Raw genomic sequence first — 22,794 nt, forward strand, 5'->3', positions numbered from 1 at the left:
TCTGCGGCTTTTATCTGAGCTTTTGGCTGCTCGAGCAGCTGCCCTAAGGAGAAATGCTCCAATTCCTGCTCTCTCATGGTCACAGACCATGCAGAGAAAGGGATCCGAACTCCTGACGACTTTACAGGCTGTATCCAGTACCATTCTGTCATGTAGATACTCCAAACTCAAAAGTCCACGGCCTTCCTGTTGTCGGGGGAAGTACAAACGTGGAACGGACGATTTGGGATGCAAACTCATATTATTATTATATCCAATTTTCGGATCGATTTCCATCAACTGAAATTTCTAAGACCTTTCTATTGAAAGTTGAATATGCCTCATAAGGCGTACGTTGTCTGTTCAAAAAAGGTGAATTTTCATTTCTCTCAAAAATGTTTATTTATTCATCAATTTTTATTTTGCCCCCTTCAAAGTAATCCTCGTCAGATATAATACACTTTTGCCAGCGTTTTAGCCAATCATCGAAGCAGTTCTGACATACACTTTTTGGTATGGCCTTGAACTCTCTCAGCGATTGGGTTTTTATCTTCTCAATCGTCGTAAAACGTTTCTCTCTTGGAAACAGGAAAAAATCGCAGGGGCCCCAATCTGGGAAATACGGTGGCTGAGGCATGATTACGGTGTTGTTTTTGGCCAAAAAATTACGAACAGGCAATGACGAGTGAGCAGGTATCGTTATCGTGATGTAAAAGCCTTGAATGATTGTTCCACGCTTCCCGATGTTTTCTTCGTATTGCTTCTCCCAAGCGACGCATAACGTCAAGATATTACTCTTTATTGAACATACGATCATGTGGTAAGAACTCCTGATGCACTACGCCACGGATCAAACTTGGCGTGCTGTTTTTGGTTTTGGCTCTCTTGGGTTTTTCCATTGGGACTATTGGACTTCATGATCATATACCAATGATTCGTCACCAGTTTTGACCCTTTTGAGCAAATCTGAATCGCCTTTGACGTCATTCCACAATTCATGCGATAGATTTTTTGGTCAAAATTCAGCAATTTTGAAACGAACATCGTGTCACACGCTTCTTGTCCAAAATTTACGACAAAAATTGCATGGCATGAGCCAACCAATGCCGACATCCTCAGCAAATCCGTAACTCAACTTATAGTGATTCGACGACGACTATAACGAATTTCTTCACTTTCTTAAGATTTTCATCGGTTGCTGATGTGATGCGGCGTCCAGGGCGAGCGTCGGCATTCACATTTTTTCGACCTTCTGTGAAAAGCTTATACCACTTCTGAACAATTTTCCCACTCAGAATACAATCACCGTATGCCACTGTCAATATTTCAAGTGTTTTTTTGATCACTCAATTTTTTACAAAAAATTTGAACCAAATTCATTGATCCATTTTTTTCGATAGCATAAAATCACCGAACACGCAAAATCACCGAACACGCAAAATCACCGAACACGCCTTCCACCAACAAACTAAAGATGCCAAACAGCTGAGGCCAAATGGAATAAATTCATTATTTCGGTTACGGTACATATTTTAACAAAATCCCAAAACACGTCAAATTTAAATTATAATTTGACATACTTCAACGGAAAAATACTACCACTACCTTCAACCCCCGTGGAATGACAGGTACAACCCCCAATTTTTTAAATGGGAAGTTATAGGCTTGTGATATATCGTTTGAAAGGTATCTTCATTCTCTATTCAAAAATGTTATCGCTTTCAAGTTTATTGCATCAATTGAGATAAAATAAATTAAAATCATGTGTTTACCGAAATTCGATAAAATACACTGAAAATGTATTGTAATATACTCAAAACTTATTTCACGTTGGGGTATTAATAATAAGAAAGTAAGCAAAAACCATAGCGATGTTTTTTAGGTGGTATACTTCAAACAACTGTAAATAATTTCCGTGGCGACGTTATTTCAAAACGCCTTGCCAACTTGTTTTGTATGTTACAATGTCAGTTGTCAGTATTTTAATTTAAATTTTAAGTTTGTTAACTTCAAGTCTGACAAATAGTTAGATTAACGGAAATGCATAAAATAACAGTTTTACAAATGATTGGTTACGGAGATAAAACCCGAACACTACAAGAAGTTGTGTGAGAAATTCACTAATTTAGCGCCCATATCTCAAGGAACAATAAGGAATATAGAGAAGCAGTTTCGCGAGCTTGGTCATGTGGGGCAGATAAAAAAAGCACCTGCCAATGCAATGAGTGATGAACTCAAATTAGATGTCATGCTTGTTTGAGGAAAACCCACATACATCGAGGCACATAGGCATCCACTACATTCAATATTAACAATACATCGATATTAAACAGATTGAAAGAAAATAAAATGCATCTCTATAAAATGATACCTACTCAAGAGCTCGTGGAAGACGATTTTGATAAAATAATAAATTTTTATGAGAAAATGATGGACACGTTGGATAACAGTATCATCCAATAAGAAGACGTAATGTTTTCTGATAAGTGTACTTTGTCTCTTAACGGTCATGCTAATTGGCAAAATTGCCGCTACTGGTCAACAGAAAGAACACAAGAAATCCCCTCAAAAGGTTAATGTTTGGGCAGGGATTGTAGGAAACCAATATCATAGGTCCCTTTTTCATTGAGGGCAAGTTGAATGGCAATAATCATTTGTCACTACTTCAAAATGATGTAATTCCAAGTTTAGCAAATGTATATCCTGATCCAGGAAACCCTCAAGTTCTAGTGACTACGATATGGTTTCTGCAGGATAGAGCACCACCATATTACCAAGTTGATGTTCGGCAATACCTCGATACAAAATTTCCCAATCGGTAGATAGGGAGGCGAGGATCGATTGAATGCCAGTGCGATCGCCTGATCTTTCATCATTAGATTTATGTTTATGGGGATATGTAAATAGAGAGCACTGTGTACAAAACTAAACCTTCAGATTTGAATTACTTGAAAGAACTAATAACGCTTACGATTAGGTTGGTCACGCCTGATATGTTAAATAATGTAAGGAGTCGGCTTTATTTGACATTAGAATGTTGCGATGAACATTTTGAAAATCTAATACTTTAACATCTATAGTACTTTTTCGTATTCTACATTTTATTACGTTTTGCATTACATTTTCGTTTTTGAGTGTATTTTATTGAATTTTGGTAACCACATGAGTTTAATTTATTTAACGTTAATTGTTGCAATGAATTTGAAAGCGATAACATTTTTGAATAGAAAATGAAGAAACCTTCAAAACGATATATCACAAACCTATAGTTACCATTTAAAAAATTGGGGGTTATACCTGTCACTCGAAGAGGGTTGAAGGTAGGGGTGGCATTTTCACGTTGAAGAATATCAAATTATAATTTACAGTTGACGTGTTTCGGGATTTTTTTTGATGTGTACAGTAACCGAAATAATGAATTTATTCCATTTGGCTTTTAGACACTGTTTGTTCGAAACGAGTGTACCAATTCCAAAAATCGCCAATCGAATGTTACTATTCCGCGAAATTTGAACATTCACCTTATTTTTTGAATATTTCACGAGTTATTTCATGAAACTACTTTCTAACGGTAAATCATAATTGAATGAACTGAAACTGAACTTTCAGTTCATTTTCAAGGATTCATCTCCAGAATGAAAGTTTTATTTTCAAAACAACACACTCATTCCGATATTGAACAATTTTTTTTTCGTGCAATTTTTTCACAAGAAAATTGGCAATATAATTCATGAAACAATTGAACGTGATATACTTTCGCCTACAATTCAACTAAAAAATCATGGGTGTTCTATTTTTCAGTGTAATAGTGATCTGCACAGAAAGATATGGTTATTGTTAACAAAATTACTTGTATACTACTTCTTCATAATACATATTTTGTCTTGCACGTGGTTCATGATGGCCTGCCCCTTCGATAACTGCATTTCCGAATCGTGGATTTCAAGATTTGAGTATTGGTAATTTTTTTCATCATGAATATTTTTCTCACATGATTATTTTTAGGAAACATGTTCTGCATACCCCCGTTTTTTATCGGATGATGTTGTCTTATTATTACGTTTTGACTGTGTTAACAAGTACTGGAATTGCTGATATAAAATCAACTAATGTTCTGGAGGTACTGTTCACTTCTTTAGTGATGATTGTTGGGAAAATAATGTTGGCGGTACTTTTAGGTAAGACAATAAGACAGGTTTGACATGAAATGTGTACATAAATAAGCACTCCATTCTCATTCAATTATACCAGGTGGCCCCACAGTTCCTATTAACTCGTTATATATCGATGATGCTAACACACAAGGGGGTATTCAAATTCTGTCTGATTCGGTCTGATTTCGTAAACGACAAAAGAAGAACACAAAAGAAGACAGAAAATTAGTGAAATGTCAAACTCCAGCTTCCTGAAAGAACGTTCCTGCAAGTGGCCGTCGATGGATATCTCTCGAATACTTTAACCATCAACGCTGGTGTTCCCCAGGGATCCATATTGTCTCCAGCCCTCTTTTTATTGTATATCAACGACTTAATGGAAGAACCGAAAAATCCAATAAATTGTTTTGTTGTCGACACCACACTTATCTCGTCTACACCGCCAGCAGGAGGTTGCATACCTCAATGAGGATCTAGAAGTGATTTCGAATAGGGATGAAAGTAACCAGGTTCAATTCAATGCTACAGAAACCCAGTCATCGATTTTCTTCAAAAAGATAAATATCTCCGAATCGGATATAATAATGTCAGGACAGACAATTGCGCTTTCTGCTTCGATAAGTTTTTTGGGGGTTGAAATGGACACCAATATGTCTTGGGACAATCATGTCGCTGGAATTGCAAAGGCTGCTTCTCAAAAACTTGGAACACTGTTCCGAATCAAGAAACTGTACAAACATCAGCAACTTTTAATGCTTTATAAAGCTCAGATCATCCCTCCCTTAGATTATTGTTCTCATGTGTAGAGCCCAGAAATACGCGACGGACTGTGGCTACTAATCGTTTTGAGATACAACTCAGTACACCTCGAACTTCACTGTTAAAGAACTCTTTCATTTGGAGAACTGCATTTTTGGGGAATAATCTCCAGCGATTCATATTCAATGTATCTGTATCTGTAGAGTAGGAAGGGTGAGTGTAAGCTCACAGCACTTAGACCACATGTGACCCATTGTACATCCTCCCGAGAAGTTATCCTCCTAGATCATCGTCCATCCTATCCTTTCCAGGAAGGTGGCAGGTCACTTGGAGACATCTCCTTTATATCGGCAAGTGTGCCCAATAGCCCCATATTATGGAGGTGTTTCCTTAGTTGACAGTGGCCAGTCAGAAATCCTACTGCTAAGCGTAGATTTTTCCTGGTCATCGCCAGATATTTCTTCGGCGCCAGCTTCCCAGGGTCGCCCAGGGTGATCCTAGCAACATTGCATCCTTTGATTCCACCCCATCTCTTTAGGGATTGAGCATGGGTGTACCATTTGGCTAGTTCCGCAATTGTCGAAGTCATCACTCAATCCTTACGGCTTAGTGATCTGGAGTACACTCCACATCTTGAGCCTTCTTTGGTTTTTGAACCGTCTGTAAAAAAGCGTATTGCATTTGTACCATCTGACTCTGTGTTCTGTTTTATTTGTATTTGGTAGGGTTTATTAAACACAAACCTGGGTTCAATTGCATCCCTGGTTGCCTGCAGCAAAGGTTGCGCAGTAAGCGCTTCTCGTCATAGGCTCAGCCTCAATTGACCCATCCCTACTTTGAGGTTTACACCAGCTGTGCGCAATCGTAACATGGCCAATAACGCAACCTCCTTAACGTACAGGTATAGAGGGGTCAGACCCATAATTATTTGCCACGGTTGGTGTTGTTCTCATGGCTTCTGTGATGTTTAAACAAGCCAGTCGCTGTATTTGATATAATTTTGGATAGCCGTTGCTTGTAGGACCTTCTGTTTCCATGCAATGGCTCCGTACGTTAACATCGGTCTTATTATTGCAGGTGACCACACAGGGTGAAAGACCCCCTTCGCGTCCCACTGTCCTCCGACATTGTTCATAAGCGACATATGCTCTTTGTGCTCTACTCTGTAGGTGAGAGTTCCATGTTAGCTTCCTGTCAAGGATAGTACCAAGGTATTTCACCTCTTCAGAGAAGTTAAGTTTGCTTTTGAAGATTTCGGGAGATTTTAAGCCCGATAAACTTCTTTTCCTGGTGAAAAGAGCCATCCAGTTTTCTTGGGATTGATCGACAGTGAGTGTTCCTTACACCATGCTTCTATTAATTTGAGCCCATCCTGCGCTCTATCCCACAGTGTGTTCAATGTAAATTGCTACTTTTTCACAGGCACCTCTTTTAGAGCGCCTCAAGCATTTTCCTGTAGTACTTGTGTTTTGTCCTTAAAAAAAATAATATCAGGAAAAACAAATTTAATATGTACTTTCAAAATTGTAGAATAAATCATTTTCAGGATATGTTTTGCGAACCCTTCATCAATCTGAAAGTAGGCTATTGAGATACGAAAACGAATCAAGAAATTGCACCAAATTTTTGAAAGAATGGAATGTGCCAGGTATGTATACGATCATCAACATTTCAAATAGGCTTATTTCGACATGAAAATAGCACGTAATTGAGAGGATATTGTCAAAAAAAAATCTGAGTAAATCCCATGCTTCTGAAAACAGCCTTAAAGTAGCGTTTCTGACGTCTTCAGATTTTCAGAATGCGAAGCCAGCTAGGAATCACCTTCAGTTTCAGTAAGCTGTGTTAGAGTTCAGTTATTTTTTATTGTTGTTTATATTCACCTGATCACGTTATAAAAGTATGAAGGGTAAAAAGTCCTGAAAATTATTGTATAGTAGGTACTTGTGTGTCTATTCAAACTGAAATGCATCAAAATTGTTTGTTACTGTTACCAAAAATTTAAAAAATTAAAATAAGTATTAGATACTGGATGAATTCAAAGTATTTTTTCCCAAAAAAAAAGTTCTATTCATCAGTTACTTGTCGTATTCATTAGGTTGTTTTAAAAGTTTTTCCGTTTTGATGTCATGTGTTTTTGTAGCTCCATATCTCAAGGAATATTTTTTCTACAGGGCCAAGGTATACACTAATTGATGGAGAATTTTATTCTATATTCATTGATGCTGTTCATTTTTCCCAAATTATAATTTTGTGCATCTTTTCAACTCATTACGATACTATGTTTTAAGCGATTTTCGGAAAAAAAAATTTCTATGAATTCAAGTTGTATCAAAGCACCGCCGAAAAATCCCGAAAAATCAACCAGGCATTTGTCAATGATAGTGTTGATGAACGCACTCAACGTTGGTTTGCCAAATTTCGTTTCGGTGGTTTTACTCTCGAAGATGAGCCACAAAGTGGTAGACCTACAGTTATCCAGGACGAGGATTTGGGGATCCTGGTTCAAGACAGTGGTTGGACACCGATGAGCATTTCTCAAAGGTGAAATCTCACCAAAAAAGAACATGGTCACTGGGTGGTAGTCAGCGGCTTGTGTGCTTCACTATAACTTTCGATGTTTGACTTCAGCTCGCTGAGGAAGGCAAAAGTAATGTTGTTGAATAAGCCAAGGTATTCAATGTTCTTGGAGAAGACTCTGTGCATCTGAACACCTTGTGTAACCTGAAACCCTGCGGCCGTATTATATACTTATTTTTAAATAGTTTTCACTAGAACTTATGTCCACTTCTAGGTTATCAAAGTGACATACTTCATCCCATCAAACACATTCATGTGTTTTTTATTGAACTTTGGGTATTTTCACCTTCCACAATCTGAAAAATATAAAAATTCTAATGAAGAACTTTTACAAGTGTAGAAAGGCCATTATTTTACCCCGATAAATTACTGCGTACATTCAAAAAATGTTATATTTATCAGTAACTTGTCGTATTCAATAATGTTTCCTATCAAAAAAAAGAGCTAAGAAATCATACAACACTCATCTCAACGTTTCGGAGACTCAAATCTGCCTCTGTCTTAAAAAAATGGAGAAAATTTTGAATAAGTATGAGACAATTGCAATAACATCCCTTCGTTCAGATACTAATATTGAAATACTTCCAGCTGATAAATGTAATGCTACAGTGATATTGAATTATGTCGGTTATGCAAATGAATTATCTCAGTTCATTTCTAGTACAACATACCGAACAAATAATATAACAAAAAAAGTTCACAAAATCAATTGAACAAATACTGTACACAACATTTGCTTTGGATGAAAAAATAATAACCTAAACCTAATGTTCTTCTAAGACCAATTGTGAGTTCAATTGGATCTATCAAAAATTAGTGATACCTTTTAGAAATGTTGAAACCAATATCAGGAAACAGTAAGTTCTCTTGAAAATACAACCCATTTCATAAATAACACTCGGTGATGGTGATGTTCTGGTGAACTTCCATGTTGAAAGTCTTTTCACGAATGTTAAATGATAAAATTCTTCAAATTGTTAGATCCAAGTTGGAAAATGACTCAACTTCCAAACATCGAACTAAGTTGGATGGTAATTCTGTATTAGAATTTTCAAGATTATGTATAGACAAAACCTATTATTAATATGGAGACGATTTCTATCAACAAGAATTTGACATGGCTATGGTTTCCCCTTTATCTCCCATCTTAAGAAACATATATTAATTATACCTCACTTTTGAAATATAAGTTTTCAAAAAATAATTTATATTGAAAAAAGGAAACAGTTCTATGATTCCTTGAGTTACAGAATTCACAATAAAATACAAAAGTAACAAACGTGTGCTTGAATGCAATCCTAGTGTAACTAACTCATTTCGCCACGCAGTACGTATTTATAGTGAAATAGATATTTTTATAATCTAAAAATAGAACAAAGAAAATAAAGTGTCTTTGTGTCGTCGTTTTAAGAACTGCGTATCGCCGGATGTCGATTCAGCAAGCCAGCATTGACATTGACCCATGTCACCTTTGGTATGAATAGAGAAGGTCGATAAACAACATATTACATATATATATATATATATATATATATATATATATATATATATATATGGAACATTTTGAAGAACTTTTTGTTGAGACTCACCACAACGGTCCCAAAGTTTGGTGGAGATATGTTGACGTTAACTATTTGGAATAAAAAGTATGATGATCTGAATATTTTTTTAAATTATATCAACGAACAAGAACCGAAAATAAAGTTCATAATAGAGGGGTAAACTGAAAAGTTTGCCCTTTAGTATAAAGTTCTCCATTATAATTTTCATATTTCATTCTTATTTTCCTTCACAAAAAATGACTCATTCAATAATCATATGTTACTACACTGGCTCTTTAGGTTTCTTGAATTCATATTTGTAATGAAATCTAGGCTATAAAAATTAAATACAAAAATTATAAATCTGTGTAGCTACTTATTTTAGTGTTCTTTATGAGTTTCTTTGAAGATTCTGGAATTCCGGAATTATTATAAAAATATATTTTGTCGAATTTTGCGATATTCTGAGTAAGTCATTGTTCACTATACTGAAAATTTACCTTTTTAAAGATTATCAGATAGGAAGGACGAGATTATATATGAAAAATATGTGGGAGTACGAAAAAGGAAGAAAACCTTTCAAACTTCTGGACCTTTTACCCAATCCGCTGAAACGAGATGTACTTATATCAATTTATGGAACTTTGTTGAGAGATACATTTCTTTTCAAGGTAAGACCTTTGGGTATGTATATGAATTTGTTAACTATAAATTTAGTTCACAATAATTGTTCATAATTAATTATTAATATACTGCGCTGCTATGGAGGGGGTACCGCAAAAATTTCGTATATTCGTTGTATTTTGTATGCATGAGAACCATTAAAATTTGCCGCTAATAATTTCCGTAGTATCCTATAAGTTCATGTTTATTTGATCATGTTGGTATCTTGATGTAGGTACTCAGTGTGGGAACATTTTCAAATTATTGTTGAGATATTTAAATATTAAATGAATAAATAATAAATAAATGTTTATTGATCCCTTAAGCTAGTGTATAAACAAGATGGGACATGTCGTTACAAGCAATGAGAGTAGTACAGAAGTACCAACCCAAATAAAATACATAAAGAAGGTACACATACAAAATCAATTACAATTACAAAATCGTCACCTCAACTTCAGTCCAGATAAATACATTTCGAATTCATCGAGTGAAAAAACATTGTGTGACAGAGTTCTTCTTGATGAAATTTAAAATATGTTGGAGAACTCGTTATTTTTATATTGTCTGGCAGACGATTGAAGAAACGGCAGCCAGTATTATCCGGTGACTTTTTATAAAACGAATGTTTGTGTTTATTCAATTTAATGTCGTTTTTACATCTAGTGTTATATGAGTGAGAGTCACTGTTTTCAGGATACAGATGCTTATTCTTGAATATGAGACACAGAAGTTTTAATAGGTAAATAGATACGACAGTTAGTAATCCGGTCAATCTAGACATTGGAAGGTACATACATTTACAACAAGCTGCAAACGCGTGTAATTGTTCAAAACATAGTTAAAAATAATATTTTAAAATTCCGAATGATTGCGATACCTGGAAAAAAAAATATTCGAGGTCAAAGGTCAAAAATCTCGAAAAAAATTGGTTTTTCACGATTTTCAGGAAAACGGTAAATCTTATCAGCAAATAACTTCAGATGAAAATTGTAGATCATAAAATTCTCTACAAAAAATGTATCAATACTTTTTTTTCTTAGAGCCACCGTTTCTGAGATAAAACAAGTCAACAAGTTGTAAAAGTTGTAATCGTCATTATATGCACACGTTTCCACGCCACCTATGAGTTACTTAAGTGTACTTAGCGCGTTTTTTTTAACGTGGTTTCCCCAGTAGGCCTATTTCACATGTCTGTTGTGATTCTGTCAAATTGAAAACTTGCATAATAAAATATATTAGGAAGGGTTTGAAATTATAAAAGCGATTGAAATTTAAAAAATGTAAAAATTTATTCATCTGAGTCTTAACCTTCAAATACTTCTTGTCGTTCTTCTTCTTGGTCTTCCCTTCTTCTTGATGTTCATCCTGGGTGTAGGTAAACTGCGTCAAGAGTGATGTATCGCATGTTTCCTCGTTGGTATCAAATGAATCCTCCACTATTGGTGATTCAGCATTAGAACATGACTGGCCTTGACAATGTGTACATGCCAGAGAACATAACAGTCCAACTTTTTTTACAACCACATTTAGCGCTGCATCCCTTTTTACAGTTGCAAAAAATAGTGTTCAGCAGTTTTTCCGGCACAGGTGGGAGTAAAGTTTGAATAGGTTCTAATGCATTATCGACCAACTTCCAACCCCAGTCTTTTGGGTCAGCTGATAACCAAACCACACTTGAACTTGGTAATATACCCGGAAAAGATGTTGATGAACAGCAACTGAGATTGGAGGAAGACAAATACAACAACGATAGTTGTATTTGTCAAATTAAATTGCTGTATAGCTGTTTCAATAATCAGTACGTCGGCATGGTTATTAGCCTGTTTAACCAATATATATTCGCCAATAAACTTATCCTTCAACATTGAAATGAACCGAGATTTGTTGTGAGTATTTGCAAGAAATTTCTGTTGACTGGTAGGAACTGTCATAAGTTCATCAAATAGAGTATCGGAAGATGATGTTGCTAAAGTTCGACGACGTTGTTCTGCAGCTTTAATATTTTTCATGCAATTAACATAGCCATCAAATACGACCGTAATTCTGGCACCAAAATGTCTACGTACATACTGAACGTATTTATCTAAAATAATGCTAAATGTTTCTTCACTATCCCACACAACACGATGTAGTAAGTATCCACCGTCAATGATGTATGTCGTATTAGTATTGTCAATTTCAATATTGACTTGTTGGAAACAATCGTAAATGATAGACTTCTGTGTTTTACGCATCCTGAGGTCATCAAACAACGATGAAGGGTAGGGAGCCAATTCATATTCAAGATATTTCTCAATTTCATCTTGAAATGCTGCAGTAATACTCATGCGCTGAAACAATAATACAGGGTCAACAGGTACTTTTTCTTCGTGAACTTTTATAGTACTACTCATCGCTAAAAGAGGAACAACTTTGTCTACGCCTTTAAATTTAATATCATTGAAGGTTAGTCCTGTAATTTTCGCCATAGAGACAAGTCCTACTTCACGAGCTTTATAACAGTTTATTTTATCATCACCAACGACACCACTTGCAATAGATATAATTTTGTTTATCTCTGGAAAAGGGTCATGTATTGAGAACCACTCTAAAAGTTTTCGGATGTCTTTAGCATCTTTTTTTACTCTTAAGTCACTCGCATCAACATGCTGCTGGGTCGTATCCATTCGATAACCATGTCCGTTGAAGTTCCACAACTTAATTTGTCTGACCTTCTGACAGTAAAAAAACTTTCACTAAATTTTTCTTATACTTCGGGATCTATTAAATTTTGTAATTGTTGCATATCCTGCAAGTAAAGGTGTGCAGACTGAGCATAAGGAAAATGTCCAGACGCGTGAAAATAAGGAAGCATTTCTTTAACGCACTTTAAATGAGCTTTCCAATCCCCCATACGCTCTCAAAAATTCTTTAGCGACTGAAACCATTTGAAAATATTAAATCCAAAGTTTTGCAGTTGGTCCTCGCCCCTCATATTCTTTAGAGATGTATATACGTGGCATACTTATGCATATAATGCCGATTACAACTTTTACAACTTTTTGACTCGTCGTATCTCAGAAACGGTGGCTCTAAGAAAAAAAAGTATTGATACATTTTTTGTAAAGAATTTTATGATCTACAATTTTTTCTGATGTTATTTTATGATAAAACTCACTGTTTTCCTGAAAATCACGAAAAACCAATTTTTTTCGAGATTTTTGACCTTTGACATCGTATAAATTTTCGGAATTTCAAAATCTTATTTTTAACTATGTTTTGAACAATTACACGCATTTGCAGCTTTTTGTAAATTTATGTACCTTTACTCTTAATTTTTAGTCTAATTTGACCGGACTATAGTATTTGTTTTTTTTTTGAAAATATCCCTACAAGAATTGCGATTTTTATGCCAAATATTAGTCGGAGATATAGCTGAATATCTATACAAATGCGTGATATATTTCAAGAAGTAAGTCAATGTTTACCATATTCTTTGGATTAACAAGTATATAAAAGCTTTTATTCAATTTCTTACAATCGATCATTTGATAGAAAAAGATTGCCCAGTGTTTTCAGTTTATTAACCATGCTCTTCACGGCTAATACTTGACTTTTCATCTGCTACTGCGGCAGACATTATGAAATGCGATGCACAAACCATAAATGGTCCTCGTCCTGCTCTTGTGCCTGATTGGTCCGCCCATGGACGTTTCATTTTTTAAGTCCTTCTTCAATTATTGGAAGAATATATGAGTTATAAAGTGCCAGTATTTATATTTCTCGTTGATGTTCGAGCTCTCCCACTTAAGATTTGCCCTCTGAGATTGTGTTTTCTGCAACATTCATCTGTTTGGCCATAGCGGCAATTCAGTCAAGCGCGTTTTAATGATTCGTGGTTCCGATGTAGAATGAACCACAACTACAGGGTAGATATACGGTATAGGATAGACCGGGGACAATTGAAACATTTTTGCTTCTTGAATTTTTTTCTCTGCGGCTATCGCAAATTTCTCAATTATGACATGGGTAAAAGGGGGCATATTCAATCGGGTTTCTATTTACATCATTTTGTTCGCCTAAAATTATATGTAAATGAGATATAAAACAAAAACTGTAGCTCGTCAAACTGTTTCAATCGTCCCCTTGCCGGGGACGAATGAAACATATACATGGGACAATTGAAACAGCATTCAGATTTGAGAAATATTTATTCTAATACAAAATAAATTAGATTAATAATTTAAAATATTCATTCTGACAAGCAATTGTGACACATGTAAAGATCTTCTTGTCGAGTACATTCTTCGTGGGACCAGTGACGACATTCAATGCACCGCACCCATTTCTCTCCAGGGCGACTACTGCCATACGGTTCCAGGCAAACTAGACAGAAAGTTGCTTCTTCGTCGCTTTCACTCTGTTCCTGATTGTTTTGGCGTTGTTTGGTTTTCTTGAGCTGGCGAACTGCCTTCGCCATGTCTTTGAACTCCGTAACTTTTCTCTTAACTTTGCTTTTCTTTTTTGCGTCATACTCCTCTTGAATTGCATTTTTTTCAGGAGTGTCCGTATAGATAGCAGATTTTCTAGTTTTTCGTTTGTAACATGTTTTCCTAGGCGGAGCTTTCGGCAACGGTCTAACGATTTCTGGCAAGAATACGGCCTTTGAAGTGCTTGGTTCTGCATCAGCACGTGAAAATACAGATTTTGAGGTGCTTGGTTCTGCGTCAGCTTGCGAAAATATGAGTTTTGAGATGCTTGGTGATGCTGGTGGAGTGCGATGAGTGCTTGGAGATCTTGATGGAGTGCAATGAGTACTTGGCGATGCTGGAGAAGTGTGATGAGTGCCTGGTTGATGCTGGTCTATCCGTGACGTACGAGGGAGCAAAATCTACTTCCGTGAATATATCTCTATTGAAGGGACATATGCCAGTGCTAATAAATCCAGCTACGATATTTGACTGTGTGAGGGCTAACGGCAGAGCTAGTTTGACTATGCTTGGGATGTCGTAAATTGTCATTGTTTTGTATGGGTTATTTCTCATCCAGGCATCGCAAATTGAATTTACAGCCTTCTTAAAAGGATCGTAGACAGATCGATCTAGCGGTTGCAATTTGTGGGAATTATGTGGGGGGAAAGACAAGATGACAATGCAATTCTCTTTACAGAAGTCCAGGCATCGTATACCTATGTGTGACTGATGATTATCAAGTAAAAGCAATACTTTATTTTCAGTTGAAGCATTGGTGTGCTTTTGAAAATGGTTGAGGTATATCAAGAACTCATCTTCTTGCATCCAGCCGCTCGCGTTTCCTGCTCCAATACACCCCACTGGACCGTCACGGACGAATTGATCCTTGTAGGTATCTCAACAGTGGCAATATAAAAATGGGGGGTACACTGTTACCGATAGCATTTACAGCTAAAGCTACGACCAGCGTTCCTCTTTCTCCTGATGTCAGTGCGCCTATCTGTTTGGTTTCCTTTTCAGCTACCTCTTTAACAGGTTTTTGGACCGTCGTGACCCGTGTCTCGTCGACATATATATATATATATATATATATATATATATATATATATATATATATATATATATATATATATATAAATCTAGAAAGGTTAATGCAGTCAAGCTGCTGGAAAATAATTCCATGAAAATCAAAAAATAAATAGATAAGTACTCTTTGATCATTCCCATATTGATTTCAATTTAAGAGCCACCGGTATACAGCTGTTTCAGCCTATTGGGCATCGTCAGTACCGGGCAGGCGGTCCTCGATTGAAGACAAAATGAGAAAAAACCAAGAAAGTACTTGATAAAAATAGCTGCGTAAACGCAAGCGAAACATAAGTGGAACAACCTATTGGTGTGACACCCAAGTCAACTTGCCAAGTTTTTATGTCAGTGTTGGTGGTTTGACCAATCAACCGACAACTGCGGTAGCAGAAATCTGGGAAGCTAACCTGAAATGCCATCGGAAAACGAATCCACATGTTTCTAGAAATGATATGAAATCTAGAAAGGTTAATGCAGTCAAGCTGCTGGAAAATAATTCCATGAAAATCAAAAAATAAATAGATAAGTACTGAAACAGCTGTATACCGGTGGCTCTTAAATTGAAATCAATATGGGAATGATCAAAGAGTACTTATCTATTTATTTTTTGATTTTCATGGAATTATTTTCCAGCAGCTTGACTGCATTAACCTTTCTAGATTTCATATCATTTCTAGAAACATGTGGATTCGTTTTCCGATGGCATTTCAGGTTAGCTTCCCAGATTTCTGCTACCGCAGTTGTCGGTTGATTGGTCAAACCACCAACACTGACATAAAAACTTGGCAAGTTGACTTGGGTGTCACACCAATAGGTGGTTCCACTTATGTTTCGCTTGCGTTTACGCAGCTATTTTTATCAAGTACTTTCTTTCTCTCCGACGCTGTATTCACTCTATACAAGCGACCTGCCCAGGTCCGATAGAGTGAAGATATCCCTGTACGCCGATGACACGGCTCTGCTCTCATCTTCCATGGGGCGTGAGCTCGGCGTCGTCTACATGCAACGTGCATTGGACGACCTCAAGCGCTGGTACCTCGAATGGAAGATCCGAGTAAACCCGGAAAAGACTCAGGCGATAACCATGGGGAGATTACTATCTTCTCCGGCCAGAAAAGTGAGAGTCTCTGGAAGGGAGATTGACTGGCAAGCGCGGGTAAAGTACCTCGGCCTTTTAATAGACCGTAGGCTCACTTGGAACCCGCACATCATGTACGTTAAGTCCAAGATCGAGGGTCGGATAGCCGGTCTGTACCCTCTGATCAACAGGAAATCCAAGATGAGTCTTAAAAACAAAATCATGATCTACAACTCGATGTTCAAGCCTGTCATCATGTACGCTTCAGGCGTCTGGGGACAAGCGGCTCCGTCCAACATTTCCATTTTGGAAAGGTTGCAAAATAAGCTAATTAGGATGATTGTGAATGCTCCTTGGTTCGTGCGGAATGAAGCCATCCGCAGAGATTTGCAGCTGCCTTCCATTCGGCAGTCCATTCAGTCGAGGAATGAGAGAGTTTTCGAAAAAACGGAAACTCACGAAAACCCGTTAGTTAGGGAAGCCACAGATTATGCTGTAGACGACCCCTCCCGATATAGAAGGCCCCGACACTCTGTCGAATGAGGCCCTCATGTCCCCCGTTAAAGGATGAATAACTTTTTCATCCATCCCACCCCAGCCAGGTAGGGGTATCCCGTGAAGGGCGGCACTGATGTCTAAGGACTTCATGCCGTCATCCATCAGTCACGTACCCATTGGCCCATCTCAAGGCCAATGATCAGCCGAAAGGGTAGGGGAGCTGGTCTCCAAATCCTGAATGAAATGAAGATGATCGTCAAGTACTTTCTTGGTTTTTTCTCATTTTGTCTTCAATCGAGGACCGCCTGCCCGGTACTGACGATGCCCAATAGGCTGAAACAGCTGTATACCGGTGGCTCTTAAATTGAAATCAATATGGGAATGATCAAAGAGTACTTATCTATTTATTTTATATATATATATATATATATATATATATATATATATATATATATATATATATATATATATATATATATATATATCTTTCGTATCTTTCGGTTCAAATTTGTACCTGTCCATAACATTAGCTACGTTGTCATAAAAAAGTTTTACGTTCCTAACGTTGAAACTAGTTGCTCTGGAAAGACTTGTTGCTTGAGCGCAGCGGATTGAAAGTTTTGGATTGCGTTTCATAGATCCAGAAAACCAATCCTCTCCTGCCATGGCATTTTGTTTCCATGTATCAGGCATGTTCAGCGAATATTTCACGGCCAAGTAAAAAGCTGATTTCCGAATTTCTTTGGGTGGTAATCCGTAGAATATATGCGCTGCTTTGATTATATAGCCAACAATAATTTTTTCCTGGTTCACGTCAAATACTCGCCTCACACAATGATAACCCATAGTGACAGGAGCAACGGATTCTTGCTCAATTGCTTGCTTTTTCTTCACAATAAATCTACTCAAAGAGACGTAATGTAGTTCATATTTAGCTGCTGCAGACCTTATCGAAGCATTATTTTCAGTAACCTCTTTGTAAGCTTCTTCATATGCCGAAATGGATTTTAATCCTCTCTCAGTTTTTCTCACGCTTACTCGTGGCATCCTAAAACAAAAGTTAACACCTTAACATACCATTACACAACCTACAATATGAACCACATGAAAAATTCACGACGGGGAAACATGTTTCAATCGTCCCCCATGTCATGTGTTTCAACTGTCCCTGCAGCACATTTTTGAGTGAACACTCAAATATTTTCTTACTCTTGGATTAGAGTAATAATTGAAAGTATCCCGACTAAAGGGCATATACCAAACAAAGTAATAAATATAGTCGAAGCTGGATACTTACGTTTTTATTTCTTGTAACACACTTTTTCAATCAATGTGAAAGTTTAATTCGATAGCGGTAAATCAAGTTATCGTGGACGTGCACATACTCTCACAACTGCCGTCAGTGGCCGATAGATGGCTACGTGCTTCATCTAATGGCGCTTCGTTTGGTATAAGCGCGCGTGATTTAAACCGCGAAATCGGTTGTTTCTATTGTCCCCTGTTTCAATGGTCCCCGGTCTACCCTACTCTTAGGGTACTTAATAGATCTCTGGAGTCTTTAACTGACCTGAGACTATTTTCTATCGTTCTTGTGGGCTTGAAAATGGACCTCACTCCATATTTTTTGAGAATCCTTTCAGCCCGGTCCGTCACACCGCTTATGTAGGGCAGAAAAGTAATATTGGCCACAATTGAGGAATAACGGGAAGATGGATTAGTCTATTGACTGCAATATTATAAACTCGATGTGTGGAATTTTCTCAGTTACTCACGGACTATCTTAAAATGCATACTACGATTGACAAATTTGAGCGTAGAAGAGGTGGTGTTAGTAAGCCAATTGTTGAAAGATCGGGTGGTTAGATTCATTCTTGATATCGGCCTCGTTATATCCGTCACCCAGAAACGAAGCCCCTCCGGTTCGCAGAAACCTCTTACACCCTTTACCACGCGGTTGAAGATTGGGGTGCTTGTTCAGATATTAGTCCATATGAGTTGTTTTTTGTATACTTTATGCCCCAGTCTGCCACTCTCCCTTCTTAACACCAATTCACCCAGAAAATCGATTCTCCCTTCCTTTTCTTTTTCCATTGTGAACTGTATTTTCGCGTTCCAATAATTTAAATAACAAAGTCAATTTGCCAACTCCTCTTTCCCGTGACCCCAAACCACAAAAGTATCGTATCCAGCAGGAGGATCGGACCGGCGAATGTTCTAGAGCTCGTCCTTCGAATTGTTCGTTGTAGAAATTGGTAACTACTGGACTTAGTGAACTTCCTATTCCAACTCCTTCTTTTTCTCATAGAATGTACCATCCCACTGGAAGTATGTTGACGTTCAAGTACGGCAATGATGTCTGGAGGAAAGAACCCGCTGATGAGATGCAAGGTTTTACTAACCAAAACCATTATGAAAAGAGTGTGGTGGGCCCCTATGGTTTGATGTTTTGAGACACTTACCATAGGTGAAGAATGAACCACGTCGCCAACCTGATTTTATACCGTGGCCCAAACCGGCCGACTTTCATACTCAGAGATCGTTCAAACTCACCCTCTCAACGACAAGGGAGCTGTGTTGCCAGAGAAAGATGTTTTGGGAAAATTCAAAAACGACTTGAGTATGCCACAATAATAACTTCCTGTTTGGAATCGAGCGGCTGTTCCCAAACAAGTAGGAGGTTGCTTTGGTTAACTAGATGTTCGTTATAAACCTACTGAATGACAAACCAACGTACACTTTAAACATTTATTGAATAAGAATTAACCTGATATTATAATAGTACACACAACAACAAAGAACATCAGGTGCATGCAATTACCTAAACACATAAACCTTGATTGATATTAATTAGAATAAAAAACGTGAATTCTAATCTCATTTTAGATAATATTTACTGTGAATAACAGGTACGCCGTCTTACTCTATTTCGATAACTCAGATCAGATACGATAACGATATACAAAGTGACATGTTTACCAATCATTTACAAGGGGTTCATCAAACTTTTCTGAAACTTTAAAAATATCCAAGTAAACAACAGGGAACATAATACAAAAATCATCAATAATCAAGTAGAATAGTAATAATAAACGAATACAATTTCAACACAATAAAAACCATGACAAGTAGTACACGCATAACATATAGAACTTCATTATTATATTCAATACCTTGTTCACCTGTAATTTATCAGCAATTATACATAATCAAACATAGAAATAACTCATAATTCAAATATTTCAAAAAAAAGGTAACTAAATAATAAACGTTTCGTATCCATAAAAATGCAAGATTTAACATCTATAGATAACAAGGTGTCAATATGATTCACATATCAAAGTACCTATTACATATACATCAACGACAAATCAAACACCATTGTATAAACATTTTCAATAAACATGGGGAAATATACGACATACGACAAACATGGATTCAGTAACTCTTCAAGTCATAATAAATAACCCACAGGTATTTACGCAAAATTTACTTCAGATGGAGGCTGTGATTATACCACAGTAAATGCGGAGTCCCTTTTTTAATGATACTCACGTAAAAATGAGAAGTAATACTTCATTTTTGTTAGGAATAAATACTCGTCCTTGGATCGGTTTTATTCTAAGCTCGAAGAATTATTCGGACTTTGTTTATTTCGGGATTAACATGACACTTCGTTTCCAACTGATTAAACTTTCGATACGCATAAATTTACTGATAGAGATTATTTCCACATTTAAACCGACTGATAAACGTTTCACGTGAACTTTCAATGACGGAGAGCACTTCAATTTCGACGATTCAAAACTAGATTGGGTTACATTTTAATAATTAACTTCGCTGGCGGAGACACATACACTTATTTAACACTTCGGATTTACTTCGCGAAAACTTTTCACTGACGGAGATGGTTTCATCTTGGCTGGTCAATCTAGACTCATTTAATGCAAATTTTGCTTCGAATTTATACTCAGAATAATAGGCGATAACAGAACACGTGCAATTTGCAGCTGTTAGATTCCCTTTGTTTTAGTGACCACCTGGCCTCATTAATTTTCTATAATAAATTACTGATGACAGTTTTATGATTATTAGAGGGATGCCGCCAACTCTTTATCTTTCGCGATGGACTGAACGCATCGGGATATTCGCTTAATTGATATTAATTGTTCTCGCGAGTCGTCTGGCGTTAATTGATCAATTTAACAGTTCTTCGTGTCTACGTATTTTTAATTACCGACGCACGGTCATTCGGTTCGTCACATTCCTCCCTTCTTAATAAAAAGATGATGACATCTAATATGTCGTCATCGCAACTAGATTTAATGCCATGTTTCTCGATGTATTTCAAGTCTATCTTAATTCACAATAGTAATAATATCATATTACGCTGGCGTACCTGGTTTTCTTAATTTACTTACTAAATCTTATAGAATTGGGAGTTGTTGACTATGTTCTAAATTCTTGTCTAAACTATTAATTGATATTGTACCAACACCCAATTACTATATAACAGCTAATTCCTACATATTTATATTCCTTAACTAAACTTACACAACTTCCGTGACTTGCTAGCTATTCGCTGTCGCTACCAGAGGTATTCTTACGTAACACCAGCAATTTGTCCCATGGTCCATTTAACACACGGTGATATGCCGTGCTCGGTCCAGGTATGTCCTGTCCAGCGGAAGGCGGTGCTGCTTCAGAACGCAATTGGCATCTCGGAAATCTTATTGGTGATACGGTCGGGGAGGCCGTAGGTGTGATCATTGGCGATGCGGTGGCCTCAGGAGGTGGGACTCTGCTTACTTCACAAGCGAAACTGCTCCTGGTCATGGGCGATGCGGTAGCCTCAGGGGGTGGGACTCGGCTTCCTCCACAAGTGAACCTGATTCTGGTTATGGGCGGGGGTACATCTGGCCATTGTGGTAGAGAATCCGGGACATTGTCAACTGTTTCGCTGTATCTGGGTGAGGGTGGCGCCTCTCGAGGTAGGTCTCTCATCCACTGACGATCCGGTCGGCTATATGGGACAAATCGGTCTTCTCTCGGCGGAGGCAATACCTGGAGTGGTCTCATGGCTTCCGGGCACCACAAGCAATCACAGTAATCAATTCCCATTTCCAGTAATGTTCTGGTATACATTACATGGCATACCACAATATGGGAAAGTACGGTACTGTGTCTTTCCATTAAGTCCGGTCTGTCCAATATTAACGGAAGCTGGTCCACGTCAAGCACTAGGAATTTCAATAGTACTCGGAGTATTTCACGTCTACACTCCGGTCTGATCAGGTACCTCAACGAATCTAATAGGGCTTCCATACTACTATAACTGTCTTACTTCAAAATGATGTGTTCGGCAGGTTATTGTTAGTTACCTGATTTTCACTTTTTACGAGCTTTAAGTTTCGATTAACTATTTAATCGCACTTTAATTCGAAACTCACACGAATTTTTCGGCGTAGCGGAACTCTCTTGAGCAGTGTTTAGAACCTCAGGCACTCGCGTCGCAACTAATACTGAGCTTGATCTTGCTTCAGATTATTAAATAGGGATGAAAACACATTTGTCTTGTACGATAAACATAATCTGAGATGCACTCTGCCATTGAAATTATCATATCCATATCTTAAGTCATAATTTCTTATATCTATTACATAAATTCACAAATTTATTTGACTCTTAGCTATTCACATATACTATCATTTTCTTACAAACACAAATTTTGGTACATTATCTGGTAATTAATCTTGAACTATATCGTCGTATTTCCAATAACTCCTGGAAAAGGGATTAGTAGACACTAATATATCGTGCCTGTCTTCGATAGGGGCTGATATCGATGGTTCGGTTTTTATGGGTGTCACCTTCCTACATGACCCGGTGGAGTTATCATTTCTGCCGGGGTTGCGTTCAACGTTTTCATCTTTTTTATCTTTACGATGTTGGTGCATAACGAAAACAGTCAATGTATCCCAGATGGCAAAGAATAGATATAACGA

General features: G+C 37.2%; 1 protein-coding gene across 2 annotated transcripts in view; it reads left to right on the top strand.

The window, feature by feature from the left end:
* Positions 1 to 22,794, top strand: part of LOC111510875 (voltage-gated inwardly rectifying potassium channel KCNH7) — a 58,678-nt gene that overhangs the window by 19,241 nt on the left and 16,643 nt on the right. For both annotated transcript variants that reach the window (XM_074175156.1, XM_074175157.1), the window contains 4 exons: positions 3,781 to 3,932; positions 3,985 to 4,157; positions 6,439 to 6,540; positions 9,524 to 9,684. In XM_074175156.1, the coding sequence (XP_074031257.1) occupies positions 3,781 to 3,932; positions 3,985 to 4,157; positions 6,439 to 6,540; positions 9,524 to 9,684 (588 nt within the window). The remainder of the gene's footprint in view (positions 1 to 3,780; positions 3,933 to 3,984; positions 4,158 to 6,438; positions 6,541 to 9,523; positions 9,685 to 22,794) is intronic.

Source organism: Leptinotarsa decemlineata, unplaced genomic scaffold (assembly GCF_025532065.1).
Source record: "Leptinotarsa decemlineata unplaced genomic scaffold, Ldec_3_MD MMD2_tig00000882_RagTag_RagTag, whole genome shotgun sequence".
Classification (NCBI taxonomy): Eukaryota; Metazoa; Arthropoda; class Insecta; order Coleoptera; family Chrysomelidae; genus Leptinotarsa; species Leptinotarsa decemlineata.